This window comes from Anser cygnoides, chromosome 16, assembly GCF_040182565.1.
Source record: "Anser cygnoides isolate HZ-2024a breed goose chromosome 16, Taihu_goose_T2T_genome, whole genome shotgun sequence".
Classification (NCBI taxonomy): domain Eukaryota; kingdom Metazoa; phylum Chordata; class Aves; order Anseriformes; family Anatidae; genus Anser; species Anser cygnoides.
Window position 1 is genome coordinate 8810580 of NC_089888.1, and position 17561 is coordinate 8828140.

Consider the following 17561-nt stretch of genomic DNA (forward strand, 5'->3'; position numbering starts at 1 on the left):
GAGAAAGAAAGCAGGTTTTTCTTTAAGGTCACTCTGGCAGCTGGCAGCTCCCAGGGATGCCCAGGCACCACGGTGAGGGGCACTGCCGCTGGCGGGGACCCTTGGGAACATCGTGGGGCAAGGCAGGGTGGCTGCAGCCCCTCTGCATGCATCCCTGGGGGCTGATGACATCCTAGGCACTGCTTTACCTCTAGCTTCGATTCAGCCGAGGCGGTGTCACCTCCCCAGCTGCGGCTGCCTCTGGTTTGACACCGAAGTGCCGCGGCCTGCAGGGCGACGGCCTGATTTGGGACAGCAGCAGGTGCTCTGCTCCCCTGCAGGCCGAGCTGCTGGGGGGGTTCAGAGGGTCCCGGGGCTGCCCCCCCTGTGTCAGCATTGCTGCGGCACAGGGCGCTTCCACGGGGACGCTTCCAAAAACCCCTTTCTGCCCCTCCAGGAAAGCGGGAAAAGTGCTCAATGGCCGCAGCCCGTCTTTAGAAAGTGGATTAGGGCTGGTGAATAGGGCCCGTCTCTCTAATGAAGTGCTGTTACCGCCAGGCTAATTGAGTAATGACATAATGCAGGCCCGCCGAGCTCTTTGTACGGGCCGTGACTCCGGGCCGCCGCGCACCACCACTTCCTCGCCGTGCCCCGTTGGGCCTCCGGCGCATTGTCGGCGGGCGAGGCTAATGTGCAACACCGTGGGCTTTATGGGGGCAACAGACAACGTGTCGCCAGCATAACCCTGCGTGGAAAATGCGGAGGTGGAGGGGAACCCGTATTAATTAGCTCGGGAGACGCCAATCTCTTCGCATGTGAAACGTGAGCCTTTTTATTGGGAAAAGTAAAACAGGCCTCACATTGCTCTCAGCGAGCCCAGTAAAACAGAAGGTGATCCATAAATATGTATGTTATGCCGGGTTTAAAATACTTTCTGATGATTTTCTAGGCAGATCTCCAATGAGTTACAGCACAGCATCGCTATTGTAAAGCCGCGGTCCCAGGCTGGTAGAGCCTGCGCTTACCCTCGCAGGAGGACGAGGGGTTTGTTGTGCGCGCTTTTCTCCCTCGTGCTGAGCTGTTAATCCTCGGATGGAGAAATTAAACATAACCTAACGGGGCTCGTTTTTAACCGGCCGCTGCTGCAGGGAGGATTTACAGACAGATCGCCCCTCACCCGCACGCACAGGGCATGGAGCTGGTGCCCACGAAGAGACAAGCACAGCCTGTGCCCATGCCATGGTGGTGCCGCAGCGCAGACTGCCCGCGCCCACGAGGATAAATCCATTTTCTTCCAGTCCTTCAGCCTCGCTCCCCTTTTCCAGGTCTCTCCCGCTCCCTTTCTTCGCGTTTGCCCTGCTCTTTGTTTCCCCGGGAAGACCCGCACCTCCCCAGCCCCGCGTTATCAGTTTATCATCCGATTAAAGATTAATTTGAGATTATTGCTCGTGTCAATAGCCCAGAGCCAGAAAAACAATAGCTACACCTGCAGCTTGTTTGTGAACCCGACTCCTTATGGCGAGCTGTTAATGGATGGAGGCTTTTACTGGGCCCGCGTGTTGACACGGGCTGGCTGAGCCCCAGCCTGGCCCTGCACCTGCTGCCCTTCCTGCAGCCCGGGGATGAACACACAAATCCCCCAAAGCCCCCAGGAATCTACAGGTATCTCGGCTGGGAAACCCATGGGCCGTGTTTGCTGTTGCTCGCCCCTTGTTCTGCCTCGGCTTCTTCTGCAAAACTCCTGTTGTTCCCTTCCCCAACTCAAAGCCAGTCTCCCAGCGATCGATTTTAATAGCGGGTCTTTCCCTGGCTCCTGCCCCGTCTCTGTTTGTTTATTCAGCATCGTGCACGTCCCTGAGCTGGGAACAGAAAGGGCTGAAAGGTGGTTTTGGTAACGGCATCCCCCGAGCCGATGAAGCCTGGCCTTTGCAGAGGTCGCCGCAGCCCCCTGCCCTTCTTGTCCTGCCTGTCCCCTGCACGAGAGTGCGCCGGGTCGCTCCGGCTGCTCAGAGAGCCGGGAATATTTCAAACAGTGAAACAGTGGCATGGGAAGGCTGAAGCTCTGGTCAGCCCAGTATCTCCACTGGGTCTGCCCCAGCTCTCCGGACCTTGCTGCCCTCCCTTCCCCAACCCCTCAACTCAGCATCAGGTCAGAGTGGCGGGGGGGGGGGGTGAAATAAAAATCCCATCCTCTCTGGGAAGAGAACGAATGTTGCGGTTTCCCCTTGAACCTTTGAATGGGCTCCAGCAGCCGGGGGGCCGTACGTGCTCGCTTAAAGGTCCTGCGGAGGCCCGTGGAAATGAAAAGGAGGAGTTCAAAGCTCGACGTCGGCAGCGTGCCGCCCCGCCGGGCGCGCGGAGCCAGCACAGCCCGCGCCCCGCGCCGCGCCCCGCCGGCAGGGCCCCCCCGGTACCTGGGGGAGGCTGATTGAATCCCGGCTTTTATGAGCGCTGACACCGTAATCTGTTACAGATGGTCACACAAGGTGGCCACCAAATGGTTCCTCCCGCTACGAGCAGGCTTCTCCCCCCCCCCCCCCCCCCGCCCCGACCCCAGCTCCCCGCCACCAAAACTGCAGCGGATCTACCTGGATGAAACGCCCAGGCTCCGGGCAGCAGCTTTACGGGGTGTTTATTTCCTGTGGCATTAAAATAGAAGGGGAAATAACAGGGAAAAACTGCTGGGGCTTTGCCATGAACCCTCTGGCTTCGCCATGCGGCACCAGGCAGGGACCAAGGGCAAGGGACAAGGGGACAAGGGCAGGGGACCATGCCGCAGCTGCTTCTGTGCCCCCTTGCAGCCAGGCCTGCCGCTCTGGGGATTTTCACGTGAAAATGAAATGGGAAAACCACTGCAACTCCTCGTAACACCAGCTCCTGGGTGCAATCCTTCACCAGCCCGATGGCATGCAGGTAGCAGAGCGCGGTTAGCCTGGTTTTGTGGGAAGGGCAGAGGGGACTTGTCCACGTCTGCAGGGTTTAGGATGGAGCTGAGCGCATCCTCGTCACGGTCCCAGCCCTGTGCTCCCCACGCACCCCAACACACCTCAGTGCAGAGCTCAGAAACATCTCTGCAGTAGAAAAAGGAGCAGCTGGTCGGGAGAGGAGGGGCTCAGAGCCACGACCATCACCCTGTCGGTGCCGCAGCCCGTCCAGACCCGGGCACACCCGGGAGCCACTGGGGGTCCCCAGGGCGCGGGGGCCAGGCTGCCGCCCGGGCAGGGCGAATGGAGCAGATGCAGCAGCAGCACAAGTGCCAGTGGGCTGCTCCTTTGTGATTCAGAGCAGGCAGCATTTCTTTTTTCCCCATGTTTTAAGGCTGCATTTGTGTTTGAAAGCCAGCGGGATTTGTCAGTGGGAGCCTCGGCTGTCCTCCACCCATTTTGTACCTTCTCTCTGAAAGCCTTGCGGCCCAGCCAGCCTCTGGACAAAGCCAGGAGCACAACTGGGAGCAGCAAAGCTTGCTAAAAAAAAAAAAAAAAAAGTTTTTTTTCACAACTCTCATTGCCTGCCCGACCAATATTAATCGAACCCCATTGAAACGGAGCTGGCAGGATTCCCCGGGTCGGCGCCAGCGCGAGGAAGATGCAGCAGCCTGAACAGGGAGCATCCGAGCAGGGCCGCAGCATCCCACAAGGTGCTGCCCTGCCCAAATCCCTTCTCCGAGTCAGTGGCAGCAGTGAAGGAGGGGAAAGGAGGGTGGCACAGCCCGTGCATGTGGCTAGGTGCACGCTGTGGGTCCTCGATGCCCAAAGGCAGCAACCCAGGGCTCCTGCCTGCTGAGAGAGGCGCAAAGCCAACAGCGCTGTGATCCCAGCCCGGTGCCCGCGGTTCTTCCCCGGCAGGAAGGGCTCTGCAGGCTTTGCTCCCTGGTTATCAGCCCCCTGACCCTCCTTCCCAGCTCCCGCAGGTGGTCCTTGCTCAAAATTGGGCTTTTTTTTTTTTTTTTTTAACTGTTTAGCTGCTTTTGCGAAGCCAGGATTTTATGGATGGAAAGCTGAAAGTAATTAGTGCCCTTCCCCCGCTTCCTGTTGGGAAAAGGAAGAAAAAAGCACACACGAGAACAAAACCCAAAACTTCCTGTCCTGCTTAATAATAAAGTAATGAATCGAACGCGGCTGGGAAAGTCAGTTTATACCGGGAGAGCTCTTAATTAAAGAAGGGCCAAGCAGCAGCTCTGCTCCGTTTTACAGCCACACACATCTTCCTGCTCCCTAACAGCCCCTGGGAGACGCGGGGAGCCGGACGCGGGCGCCGGGGCCAGGCCTCCAGCGCGCAGAGCTGGGGGGATGAGAGCTGGGGGTGTCTCCTTTATCCTGCTGGAACACAACGCCCCGGGGATGGCACCGAGGAAGCGCAGGGCGAAAGGACAAACTTGCAGCCCTGCGGGGAGGCAGGAGGAACGAGCGGCCGCGCTGCGCCACGTGCCCCAGATCCAGCCGTGGCTGGGCGGGTGCAAGGTTTGGAGCGGTGGCACGGCTTCGTTAAGTGAAAATCCCACAGACAGGCTCCTGGGGTGGCCTTGGAGCACCTGTCCCCCACGGCTGCGGGCAGTGCAGGGGGACAGCCCCACGGTGCGCGCCGACGGGCTCTGCGGTGACAACAGGATGCGCCACCTCCGCCGCCACACCGCCCACACCGGCTCACCGCGGCGCCTCGTGCCCTGCTCGTCCCCACGGCGGCGGCGTTGGGGAGCGCCAAGGGACAGCAGGTACCCACCCGGCCACCCGCGTGCCGTTCCACGTGGAGCCTACGGGACGCGTCACGGCCCCCCCTTGCCTCCCCCTCCGTCAGCCCGTGTCTCGGCACAGCTGCCCCCTTCCCCCAGCCCCGGCACATTTGGCAGGAACTGACTCAGCCTACCTTTTCCTTCCCCAGGAGGCAACCGCTCTGCAGACCCTGCCGTGCAAACAGCGTTGTGGTTCACCTGCAGCCGGCGGCAGGAGCGCGGTGTGGGAGCAGGAGGGCTGCCAGCACCCCGCTGGAGCTCAGCACCCCGCTCCCCAAAATGCGACCCCGGCCCGGGATGGAGCTGGAGCAATCCCCCCTTGCACCCTGCTCAGCTCCAGCCGTGCGTCCACCCAAAACACCCACGAAAGCCAGATTATAAATTAACCGTTTTATTGAATATCAATAAACTGTATATAATTATATAAAAAGTTTCATCAGTACAAAATCGTGGCACAAAAATATAAATACCAGTGTACCTTTGAAATGTAAACATCCTCTTTGTTATGATTCGGTGAAAACAAGGTCCAAAGAAAGATGCATTCAGGAGGCACCTGTCAATAACCATAAATAGCACTTTTGGCACACACCTGTCGATGGGCAGCCTCTGGACAGGCCACTATTGTATCAGCTGACAAGTGCCTGCTATTAGTCACAGTTCTCTTGAAAAGCAGTTGTTAAGAGTCATATTAACAGGTGCTTGAGTGCATAGCTGCTCTGTAAACAGGATTCTTGTTTGAAATGGCTACCAATGCCTTTTATGGACACCGTTAATCTTGTAGGCATTGCAAATTGTCATTGTGCTGGGGAGAAGCAGCTGCTTCACAACTAATGTGATACTGTATTATTGCATAGTTACACCTTCTATAGGCGGCATATATACAATCGGGGCGGGGGGGGGGGGGGCTGCGTTAACGCTCCTTGTCCTTCGTTACAAAAATATCGGGTCTTAAAAGTTACCGAGTGGTTATGGTAAAAAAACAAAAAAAAACAAAACAAACAAAAAAAAACAACACAAAACCAAGCCAACCCCCAAGGCTTCCCAGTCGCAATGCTCCACACCGGTGGCACGGCCAGGGCTGGGGGCTGGCCCTGCACGGTGCTGAGCGCCTGCAGCACCGGGCACCCAGCGGCATCGCCCGCACCGGGGGCTGCGGCTGCGCGCGGCTTCGGGCTCTCGTTTGCCACCCAAGCACGAGTCCGGTCCCGTGCCCTCGGACGTCCAAGGTGGGAGAAGGATCAGGCCTTAGGATTGCACAGGAGGCACCAGCGGAGGAGCGCGAGTCCCTTAGGGCCCGGCGGGGCTGCGCGCGGCCCGAGGCGGCGGGCAATGGCGACAGGAGGCAACTAACTCCTACAGACACTAGTTACAAGATACGAGTTGTGTGTTAGCAGGGCGCCGGGGCCTCAGCGCGTCCCAGAGCAGCCCGTCTCCTCGTGCTTGTGCAGCAGTGACATACGGGAGAAAGTCCGGGAGCAGGTTTTGCACTGGTACTTCTTTACATCTGAATGGGTCTGCAGGTGGGCGCGCAGATTAGAGCGGTCAGCGAAGGCCCGGTTGCAGTGTGTACAGGAAAAGGGCTTTTCACCTGTGAGACAAAGAGAAACGTTCCCAATTAACCAGTGCATCAACACATGGAGAATATCAAAGACCAGGGCATTCATTAGCCAAAGTTTGCGAGGAGCGGCGTGAAAAGGAATGCAGGCTGTTATTATTCGCCCGAGAGCCAGCGCTGCCCGGCCTGCATTCACTCAGAGGAAAGCCTCGGACTTGGGAATTTCCTGCTCACAGAAAAACCTCTGGTCGCAACCCCAGAAAAACGACGCCAGGAACATCTGCGAGCGGCGAGGCAGTTCGGCTTACAAATGCAGCCACGACATTGAGCTCCGGCCCTGAGCTAAGGGAGCCGTCTGCGGGGCGGCAGGGAAGCGGAGCTCTGTTAATTATATCATAGCGGCTGAAAGCCGCCGGCTCCAGGGTGAGTGCAGCTATTTCCTCCGCGCCCGCGCTCCCCCTTCTCCTTCCCGGCTCGCATTGAAAAGCCCGGCCAGGGTGAATTCCCCTCAAAGGCTCTTTTGGAGGAAACAAACGCCTATGCTCAATTTGGAAAGCACAATCGAGTCTTCCCGGCTTCCTTCAGCCGTCATCTTTAGTACGCTGAGAGGGTGTGAAATCAGTGCCAAGCGACAATTAAACTGTCCCGGTAGCGCCACAAAGGATGCTCGGGAGATGCATTGTAGGCGCGGGGCGGGCTGCAGCTGCGGCCCCGCACAACAGGTGCAGGGGGCGGCCGCCGGCACCTGCCCCACGCACCTCGCGCCCCGCAAACCTCCTGGTGCCCCGGGGAGCGCACGGAGCCCACGGTGGCGGGCTGGGTGTGCAGGCGGGGATGCTGCTGGCACGGTGGGGAGCACCCCAGTGGTGTGTCACAGCCCCGGTTCGTGAAATTCAGGGTGAGCACGTGCCGTCAGCTCAGGGCTGGCTGGCGCGGCACGGATTTACGGGCCGAGCCTTGACCCCACGCTCGGTTCCAGCCGGGAGGATATTTAAAGGACGTTTTAGAGATGTGCCGAGGGGGTTTGGGAAGCCCTTATCTTCCGAGATAACACCCCAACCGCTGATTCGCTTCGGGCTGCGGAGCGGGGAAGCCGGGGGCGATAAGGGAGGGAGGGAGAGGGGCGAGAGCCAGCATTACCGGTGTGCGTCCGGATGTGGCCCTGCAGCAGCCAGGGCCGGGAGAAGGCCTTGCCGCACATCTTGCAGACGCAGGGCAGCGTGTGGCTCCGGATGTGCATCTTGAGAGCCCCCAGGCTCACGTACTCCTTCTCGCAGTACTTGCAGCTGAAGGATTTCCTGGTCTGGGCGTCGCAGTGCAATTGTTTGTGCTTGGAGAGCCCGGCGAAGGTGGAGTAGGCCTTGGCACACTGGGCGCAGCGGAACCGCTCGGCGGCAGCGGGGGCCGAGGCTGGGCTGGGCGGCCCCGAGCTCTTGCCCTCGTCCTCCTCGCTGGAGAGCGCCGTCAGGTCCAGGGCAGGCGCCGCGCCGCCCGCTGCCTCCGCCTCGGTGCCCGGGCCGGCCGGGAAGAGGCTGGAGAGCAGCCCCGCGTCCCACACCAGCGGTGGGTAGTAGGCACCGGGGCCGAGCACCTCGGGCGGGGGGATGACGGACAGCGGGCACGTCTCGTACAGCAGCGGGGCGGCCAGCACTGTGGGGACAGGCAGCGCTCAGCGGGGTGCCCAGCCCCTGAGCGGGGCGAGGGGACCCCAACCCACCCCACGGGGGGCTCCGCACCCAGCAGAACGTGGTGCCTGAGCCCCGCTACGGGGCTGTGCAAACCCCCCTGGGGCAACGGGACCCAACCACATCCCACGGGCACCCCCACGCCCCAACCACCCCAAAGCCAAAGGAACCAGAGGGCCCCCAACCCACGCGGCGGGGCACAGCAGCCCACCCTGGGGAACACAGACCCACCCCACGGGAGCTCAGCACCCCATGGCAAGGGAGGTGGCAGAAGGGTCCCTGCCCATCCCGCCCCACATCGCGGGGACCTCACCGCACCCACCCCACGGGGGGAGCCCCCGGGGTCGGGTCCCCGCTCCCCCACCCACCCCACGGGGGGACTCCCCTGGGGCAAGAAGCACGGGAGACCCCGGAGCCCATCCCACCCGTGGCAATTAGCAAATTAACCCCCCCCAGAGGGGGGCAAAAAGCCTCCCGGCCGCTCCCCCCCGGGGACAGGAGGCGCCCCCGCGCCGTGCTGCAGCCCGAAGCCCTCGGGGGCGGCTCGGCACGGCTCGGCTCGGCTCGGCACGCACCGGTCTGGCTCTCCAGCTCGCTGTAGTTGGGCTTCTTGCTGGCCGAGAAGTGCTTCTTCACCAGGAAGGAGCGCGGCATCTTGCAGCCCCCGGTGCCGCCGCCCGCCGCGGGGCCGCCGCGCCCGTTAATATGGGATCGGGGCCGGGGGGCGGTGCGGGGCCGGGGAGGGCGGTGCGGGGCCGCCCCCGGCTCCCGGAGCCAATGGGGCGGGCGGGGAGGGAGCCCGGCAGGTGCCGGCCCCAGCCCCGGGGCCGGGCCGGGGGGAGCGGAGGGGCCGCGGGCGCCGGGACCGGGATCGGGGACCTGGGACACGCCGCTGGTGCCCGCGGGGAGGGGGTTTTGGGGTCCTCCGTGCGGGCTGCTGTGCCCCGCCGCGTGGGCTGGGGGCCCTCTGGTTCCTTTGGCTTTGGGGTGGTTGGGGCGTGGGGGTGCCCCCACTGGGATGTGGTTGGGTCCAGCCCAGGATCCCTGGGGATGCTCCCCGGGGAAGCCGGGCATCAGACCTCTGTGTCCCGTCCTGTCCCTTCCCTGCTCTCCCCTTCTCTTCCCTTCCTATCCTTTCCCTTCTGCCCTTCCCTTTTTCCCCTTTTCCCTTCCCATCCCTTCCCTTCTTCCTTTCCCCTTTTCCCTTCCCATCCCTTCCCTTTTTCCCCTCCCCTCCCCACTGCCCAGCCCCAGCTCTGCCCCCCCGGGGCCCGGCACCTGCTGGGCGCTGTTTGGCCGCAACCCGCCCCAAATGCAGAAGTGGAAGCGAAGCTGGGGGGGGGGGGGCACACACAGCTGCAGCCCCCCGCCCCATTGCTTGGAGCCGCATCCCTCCCTCCTCTGCTGCAGGACTGCCCTCGGCTTCCCGCGGGTGTTTCCCCCTGGGATTTGCCCCCGGAGGATCAATGGGGGGGGCCGGGGCCCCCCCGTGGGTGCGGCGATGGGGCTGGGGCCACTCCAAGACGTGGGGTTTTCTCTGTGGGAAACCCCTTCGTCCCGCAGGGTGGCGGATGGATGGTGGGAGCCCTCCCCAGGGCTGCACGTGGGGGAAAAAAAAAAAAAAAAAAAGGGGAAAAAAAAAAAAAAAAGGAAAAAAAAAAAAAGGAAAAAAAAAAAGGAAAAAAAAAAGGAAAAAAAAAGGAAAAAAAACCACCAAAGCCAGACAAACAAACAAACAAAAACACTTTTACCGGAGGGAAAATCCGGATCCCGGAGGACGAGCGGCAGCCGCCCCTTGCGCCCCCCCGGCCGGGGGGAGCGGCCCCGGGAGCGGGGTCCCGGCGGCGCGCCCGGGGCTCCCCCTGCTGGCGGCGCGCCCCCGCCGGGGCCCTGGAGAAAAGCCCCCGGGGCGCAGCGCTTCGGCAGGCCGCCAGCCTTGCCGGGCCGGGGGCAGCTGGCAAAGCCACGCCTGAGTTTAGCAGTCCTGACCGGGCGAGGCTAATCCCTCCCGTGCCGGTCTCAGCGGCGGCCGCGTGCCTCTGTCAGGTTGGCTGTGCCTTTGTCACACGGGCACCGGGACCCAGGCCACGCTGTTAGCGCCTGACCACGGGCAGGGGCCTTTACAAGAGGCTGTTCCCCAGGGCAAGGAGCCCAGAGGGATTTAGTGCGGGTATTCCAGATGAAGTGATGCTGATCGTGTTAGGCAATTAATACCGGCATCAATTTATCAGCAGCTTAAGGCCACCGTTTGACCAGAGACAGATTCATAAAAAAAAAAAATAGCCTAAATGCATGCTCGTCTCCTCCCCTCTTGTCCCTCTCCCTACGTGCTAATTTTGCTGGCTCCCTGTGCCAGACGCTGGGCATTTCACAGGCCAAGGCAGCCCGATTGCATTACCGCCAACAATGGGCCTTTGGGACTCAGCGCGGCCACAAGATCAGCTGCTGACGAGGTGAAAGCAGCTCCTCTGGCAGAGCACTTGGCTCTCCTGCAGTCATACTTCACGGGATTTAGGAGCCCAAACCAGCCCCTTCTGCAATAAGGCCTTTAAAATTGAGTTCCTGCACACCAAAGAGATGAATCAAGGTGGAACAACACACATGCCTCTCACCAGAATGGCTTTTAAAAAATCAATCAGCAAATACCACTAAGAGATATCCCTGCGTGTAAACAAGTTTGTATTTGTTAGGCTGATGAAGTCAGCAGCACAGACACAAAGCTCCTCAGCAGTTAAGTGGAGATCTACAGCTCGCTTTCCCTGAGTGGTTGTATGAATGACGCTCATCACAGCAGAAAAAGCAGCGCTATAAATTCCGCTGCTATCAAGCTAGGAGGTGCCAAAACATCGCTCCTCATTCGCACACAAATGTAATCAAAGTAGAATTACTGTGCATTTTCCAGCCAATCGTTTTGGTTTGTACCATGTGAAATAATTTCCAAGCAGTAAGGTGAAGGAAATCAAACCCGAGCTGTGTAGTCGGTAACAGCTCTGTACAGACAGGGCACCACCACTCTGCCTGAGCAACTAGATGGATCTCACCCAGCGGTGCTGCAAGCCAATTCTCACCTCCTCGTCACAACACAAGGACATGAACATCACAAACCTGACAGGCAGAGGAGTTAAAGCCATAGGAGTTGGAAAGATTTCCGCTAAAAAGCAAAGCCCTCCTGGACAGCCGACCTTTCCCGACTCGCCAAGGCAATCCAGGGGTTTGTTGCTCTGGCTTACAGGAACGTTAGCCTACCAGACCCCACCTGCAGTGTTCTGCCCAGCTCCAGCAGCGCTTGCTCTCAGCCAGATTAGAATCGCATGAGCTCATTTTCAGATGGGTTACTGGTTTTTATAACCCATCTGGTCCATTGTTTGGAAGATTACAGAAGAAGCTGCTACTAACAATGAACCCGTACAAAACGGCCCGTTGAGATAAAGGTGAAGTCTCTGCAACGTTTCCCAGTTCCTAGCGTGCTCTGTGCAGCTTTACACAGCCAGCAGGAGCTGCTTTTAGGGAGGTGCTAAAATGAAGTCTATGGACCAGGAGGAAGAAATGGCAAAAGCTGACATGAAGGTAGGGTTTTTATAAGTTAAATGAACTTTATTTATAACTTGTCTTCAAAAGTCAAAAACATGACAAAAGTAATTGCTCAGAAGCTTCAAACTGCTCCTTAAACATTTTGTCAGAATTGCGTGGAAGTGCACTTAGAACAGTAGCAGAAATCTAGACTCGGGCCAATCTTTATCACAAAACTTTGTTTTAGCCAGAACCCAGAAATCCCTACCCAACCACTAGCACATTGTAATCTCTTCACAGACCAAGCATTAGAAATAACCAGCCCCAAAACACAGTACTTTTCCCACACTGATGTATTTTTTTCCTAAGACTAAGATTCCAGTCACCAAGCGGATACCTCAGTGTGAGTCTATACCAGCCTTACCACGTTGGGAAAAACACACCTAAACCGAGCTAAATATATTAGAAGACACAAACTTGCTGGACACAAAGTTTAATCAAGATGTTTTAGCTGGGGTGCGTTTCATTTCTTAAGGGTAAGGCTATGCTGCAGTCTGCAGTGTGTGAAGATATTAAGTGTATCGGTCAAATAAATTAATTAGTACTCAGCTCTGTGGCGATGCAGGCCCACTGCTCCAATCAGGCATGCCAAGTTAAATTAGACCAGACATCTCAACACTACGACTCCGATTTGCAAGTTCCGTTCAGGTCTCTCACATTGCTCGATCTCAGCATCTTGATCGTGCAATTAGTGTTAAACTAAAAAGGAAGCTCTACAGTAAAAGTGTGTAACTGAGTATCAAGTATCCATTTTCTATGAATTCGAACTTTTGTTTATATTTTACTTTTTCTTCGAAAGCTATACCTCCATACTCTCTCTATGGAAAACAATCTAAGTACAGCTTCAGCCACCTTAGCGACATTTAAATGAAAACAGGAATTCAAAATACTCGTTAGAATCTGTAACGCAGAAGGCAGTGCTGTGCAAGTGCTACGGATTATAAGTTTTGCTACCAGCTTGCCTTGAGGGATGGAACAACTAGGAATATATAGATATATATGAAATTCTTAGTTTAAATAGAAGACGGATATTGAGAAAGCTTCTGAATTCCCCTATAAGCGTAAGGCTTAAGATTCCTAGAAAACCAATTTTTTTAAACACTGATTTAATAATAGGGCCAACAAATATGATTAATATTTGCTATACCAGTTGAAAGTTATGCATTTTAGCTAACACCAAAGCTCTATTTTCCAGGCTAGAAATTATGATCAAAGTATGGAACAAAATCATAATCAGGTGTAGAACTAAAATGTTTTGAACTAGTTTCTTACACAGCTGCAAACAGTTTTGCTAAGGAAGGTTGTAGTTTGAAGACGCATACTGAAGACATGTTTTCCATATAACCGAGAGGCTGCCTGTAAGAATTCAAACACTGGTAAACATGAAATCACAGGCCACTTTAAATGGGAACTGATCTGATGATGAGTTAGCACCTAGGGGTCTCACTAAAGGAAAACAGCCACAAATACACCTCTTATACTATCATTTAAGAAATGTAAACAAGATCAGGGAAGAAGAGATTTACCAGCTAGTTTATGCCAGTCAGTTTGCAGTATTTCTGGCTTTAGTCAAATGAACACAACTGGAAAAAAGCAATCAGAAGACAGGCAGATGTGAATGAAAACAGACCTGTCTCCTCCACGCTGACCTACAATTAAGTTTTGTGTGAAGCAAATAAGAAAATTAGCCTTACGTGGTTGAACAGCAGAGTCATGTTACTAAAAAACCAAGAATGATACAGAAAGATCAAATGGGGATTCAAAACTAAGATTAAAGTCTTCCACATTTCTGGATGCCTGAGTTCATCTTGGCATGGACAGGGAGAAGTGCAAGGATGCTGGCCATTTCCCTCTCATGGAAGCTTGGTTTGACAATTAGTCTTCTTTTTTATTTATCCCGCAAAGAACGCATCAAAACCTGTGCCATCATATCATCTTCATCAGCATCGTAATCCTATGAACAAAGGGTACAGAAAGTCTTTTACTGCAAGAGCCATATTGGTTAACACGACACAAGAACAGCTGTCTCCTCTGACTTGCCAGCAATCCAACTTCTCTCATGATACCATCTGCACGGATTACATTTTACAGTAGTGGCTACATAAAAAAGCTGGGTTTTAAGAGTCATCAGGCTCACGTATTCCAAGGGTGAGGAAACACGTACCACAAAAGTATCATATGAAAACCGGTGTCGTCTCTGAAGGTGCTCCATGAAGTTAGCGCTCCTGTAATTTGGATCTCCCCACGGCATTGAGGCACAAATTGGGCAAACCTTCGAGAAATAAATAAAAAAAGCCAATTAAGCCCCAACAGTTAAGTGCTTCAACATTTATACTAGAAAGGGTAGGACAAAGTGTGGAAAACCGAAGAGTGAGATTCATAACTATCACTATTCTGAACGCAAAGTGACATCAGTTACTTTGCTGGGTCATTCACAAAAGCCTCTGGTAACCCTGAATTATTTAAATTCAGATCTTAGACCTCTGAACAGGAACAGTTTAGTCTTCTCTCTACATATTGGAAATTAGAATCGATCACAGCTGTTTGCTTTAGAAGATTTCAGGCTTCATTTCTCAGTGACAGAGAAGTTTCCTTGGTCACCTTTGCAAAGATCACCTCTCTCCAATCATTTTTTTCCCTAAATAAATTTGGAATTTCAAAGAACTTTGAAGACAAATGAAAGCTTCTAATTCAATTCCAAGTTTTGCAACTACTTTTATAGGAGATACAGTATCACCAGATAAAGACTACTAGAACTAGATATATTTTTTTCAATCATTTTTTCCACAGTAGTTTTTAATACCTTATTAAGGAAGACAGCAGAGAGAAAGTTTTTTAATTACACTGTATTAATTGTATGTTTGTTATTGCATCTAGTTTACTTCGAAAGCCTACCATTTTCCAAATATGAGACGAATATGTAAAGTAGATGCAATAAGAATTGAGACTAGTCACCTTCAGAGAATGTACCGAAAAGCAAGATTAAAATTACGTAGAACTGAAAATGCATGAACAGCATCCCCACATTTGACTTTAACAGAAGCAATTATAAACATGTACTTAACTTCAAGCAGTAAGTCTCTAATTCATTGTTTCAAAGGGATTTAAGACTAGACTTCATTGCAATTCCTGCACCAAGACTTTTTATTACCACTTGTTTTGCATCCATGCTGTGCAATGTTTTGCAGTGTTCAACTAGTCCTTCTTGATCAAAGTTTTTCTCGCTGCAATACGGACAAGGAAAGGTAAAGCGATTGGGGAAGTTCCTAGTTGAGGGAGAAAAAAAAAGAAGTGATTTATTATTTCCATGGAGTTCAATGTACAAAACAATCTATCATTTTAGCAAAGTTGAAAGATTTGGGATTCACTACTCTGAAGTTATCTTACTAGCTACTAAAAATAAAAATTATTCTATGCAATTAAGACAAGCAAATTTCAAGAATCAGCCTTTTAATCCCTAATGATACCTTAAGGAACTCTTAATATCATACATTTTTACATAAAAATATTCCTTCTGCAAAGCCTACAAGCGACACGTATCACCTTCTTTTATTTTTTACTTTTTAAATGCACGGGGTACCACCCAGCATGCTAAAACAGAGATAAGCAAACTGCAGTCAGCTCCAGATTCCCTCCGTTATAAGTTACTAGCGTTAAGAGACAGAAAGACAGTTATTATTAAAGAAACGTTTCTACCAGGTACCCTGATCTTGTCTTGTGCATAGACTACATAGAAAAGGCGAAGAGTTTGCTTAGGCACAGTCAGTCACAGGATTAACGTTTTTTTTTTTGCGAAAGGATTAACAATTAACAAACAAACTGTGTGAAGAGGTAAAGTCTGCTTTTACTGCAAAACTCTACAGTTTGCATGAAAGACCGTAACGCAGTTTAAAACAACAACAAAAAAAGCTAAAAGGCCTCTTCTCAGAAGAGGGATCAAGTTTGAGACTTTATAACGATTTTTCAGCAACAGCCCTCTTTTTGTGATCTTAAGGGCGAGCGCTTCCAGAGAAGAGCAGGTTACCTGGCGTTGTGGAGTGGTTCTTTAGTCACAGCTTTCACACCCTCCATGATATAGCTCTGGTACTTTGAACAAGAAGCTGCATGGCTGCGCATCTTTGAGAGATACATCTGTGGAGGTAACAATCACACAGCAGCGTTAATTTAAGTTACTTGCACTTACTTCTACAATTCTAAGCAAAAGTAAAAAACGCATAAAGCAGCTTTCTGCAGACAGTGCTAAAGCAGGAAAAAAAAAAGACATTTCAGCTGATAAGGTGGAAAGCTTTAAGATTACAGATAAGTTAACCTGTAACTTTGCTGCCTGTAATAGTCTACCAATACAGTACTGTTTAGGACAGCCTACTTGACTTAACCCACGCTATAACATGAGAAAACGTACTTTATAAAAAGCCTGCTTACCTCATTGCTGAGGAGAAGAGACAATAAATGAAAAATAATTTGGCTTTTAGTACAGATTGTAGCACAGATTCAATTACAGGTTGAACAACTGGTAATCAACACACCACGGTTTTCTATTGGCTGCAACGATGAAAAGAACACTGCCCAGAAATTAAAAGTGAAATCAACCAAACAGTGCTGCTCTCACTTTGGTGTCTAGTTATCCTTTTCTTGTTGTTTTGCCATCAGTTAAAATGCTCTGTTCTAGACTCAGTTAGTGCTAAGTAGCCTAACTTTAGAAAGAGGAAGGAACCAACAGGAAGATGCCGTGCACGTATTTGACATGCAGGACACCAACAGCACCCCTACAGAACATAACTGCCCAAATAAGTGAAGTTGGTCTCTCAACTGTTTTAAACGAAACAAATAAGCTTCTGTTTAAGAGCTTAAGTGATCACTATCTAAAATCATATCCACTATTTCACTGTGATGGTCCTCCCACAAGCTCACAGTATCAACTTCAGAAGCAGTACTTTACTATTATTTTTATATCAACATCTCTCACTTGAAATCCACTTCCTCGGCAGGTAATACCGAACATAAAAAACTGTTGCAAGAACATCAACATTTGGGTGCTGCCAATATAAAATACCAGCAGCACTTCGCAAAACAAACAATTTGACCCAATTCCATAGAAAGCAGAAAGCGATTCACCTCCCTGGACGCAGCAGTGCTGCACAGGCACACCACACACATCTCATCCTGATGCCCTCCCGTACCTTTTTGTTGCAGCCATTACAAGTGGTTTCCGTCGCTTCGATCTGCTTTTCCAAGTCCAGAGCCCTGCTGCCGGGCGCCAGGGTGCTGCGGCAGACGCCACAGACCGGCTTTTTGGGCTTGAGGCACTCCTGCAGGCACGGCGTGCAGAACCTAGGGTGGGCAAAGGGAAAGAGAAACCAAGATGAGAAGCGGCAGGAGGAATGCTCCTGGCAGCCCAGTCCCTGCTGGCACCCAGCCCCAGGGAGGGGCAGCACCACAGCCGGTTACACTCAGCCTCCACATCCTCCAGGAGAGGAAACTACGGAAAATATTAACTAACAGTAGATTTTGGTGGTGTTGTCTCTCACGGAGGCCTTACTGCAGCCACAGGTGGGGTGAGCTGGGGATGAGCGAGCCACGCCTGCCTCAACCCCCACGGCCCCCCAGGCCGAGGCGAGGCGCTGAGGGCCCAGCCGGGAGGGCCCCAACCGACCCCGGGCCTGGGCCCGGCCCCCGACCCCTATCCCCTAGGCCTCAGCCCGGCCGCAGCCCCCCCCGGTCCCGCCCCCGGCCGCTCACACGTGTCCGCAGGGGACGCGCACGGGGCTCTCGAACACCTCGAGGCACACGGGGCAGGTGAGCCGTGCCAGCGGGTCGGGCCGCTCAGGGCCGCGGGCGGAGGGCGCGCAGGACGCCGAGGAGCCGCCGCCGCCCCCCGCCACCGCCATCTTGCCGGCGGCCGCGGCACGGCCACGCCCCTTCCGCCCTCCCGAGGCCACGCCCACTCGAGGGCGGGGCCGAGACAGGAGGGGTTAGGAGATGAGGGGGTCGGTTGCTAGGGGGCGTGGTCTGTCACTAGGGGCGTGGCCTAACCATATGGGTG

The 17561-nt window shown here is 53.9% G+C and overlaps 2 protein-coding genes across 2 annotated transcripts; both read right to left on the reverse strand.

Moving 5' to 3' along the window:
• Positions 1–5614: 5614 nt before the first annotated feature.
• Positions 5615–8681, reverse strand: SNAI1 (snail family transcriptional repressor 1). Its single transcript, XM_048072602.2, has 3 exons — positions 8524–8681; positions 7404–7913; positions 5615–6296 (listed from the first exon to the last, which is right to left on the reverse strand). The coding sequence occupies exons 1-3, from the start codon at positions 8600–8602 to the stop codon at positions 6115–6117; spliced, it is 771 nt and encodes a 256-aa protein (XP_047928559.1). The 5' UTR covers positions 8603–8681; the 3' UTR covers positions 5615–6114.
• Positions 8682–11516: 2835 nt separating this feature from the next.
• On the reverse strand, positions 11517–17441 carry RNF114 (ring finger protein 114). Its single transcript, XM_048072603.2, has 6 exons — positions 17258–17441; positions 16699–16849; positions 15543–15649; positions 14670–14784; positions 13683–13790; positions 11517–13472 (listed from the first exon to the last, which is right to left on the reverse strand). The coding sequence occupies exons 1-6, from the start codon at positions 17404–17406 to the stop codon at positions 13407–13409; spliced, it is 696 nt and encodes a 231-aa protein (XP_047928560.2). The 5' UTR covers positions 17407–17441; the 3' UTR covers positions 11517–13406.
• Between the last annotated feature and the right edge of the window lie 120 nt (positions 17442–17561).

Bases quoted from the DNA above. Each gene is read 5' to 3' on its own strand.
- SNAI1 (XM_048072602.2), bottom strand. From the start codon at position 8,602: ATGCCGCGCTCCTTCCTGGTGAAGAAGCACTTCTCGGCCAGCAAGAAG. The intron at 7,914-8,523 runs GTGCGTGCCGAG...CTGTCCCCACAG, and splicing joins CGAGCTGGAGAGCCAGACCG to TGCTGGCCGCCCCGCTGCTG. The intron at 6,297-7,403 runs GTAATGCTGGCT...TTTGTCTCACAG, and splicing joins CCACATCCGGACGCACACCG to GTGAAAAGCCCTTTTCCTGT.
- RNF114 (XM_048072603.2), bottom strand. From the start codon at position 17,406: ATGGCGGTGGCGGGGGGCGGCGGCGGCTCCTCGGCGTCCTGCGCGCCC. The intron at 16,850-17,257 runs GTGAGCGGCCGG...TGCCCACCCTAG, and splicing joins CGCGTCCCCTGCGGACACGT to GTTCTGCACGCCGTGCCTGC. The intron at 13,473-13,682 runs GTACGTGTTTCC...CTTTGTTCATAG, and splicing joins TTTCATATGATACTTTTGTG to GATTACGATGCTGATGAAGA.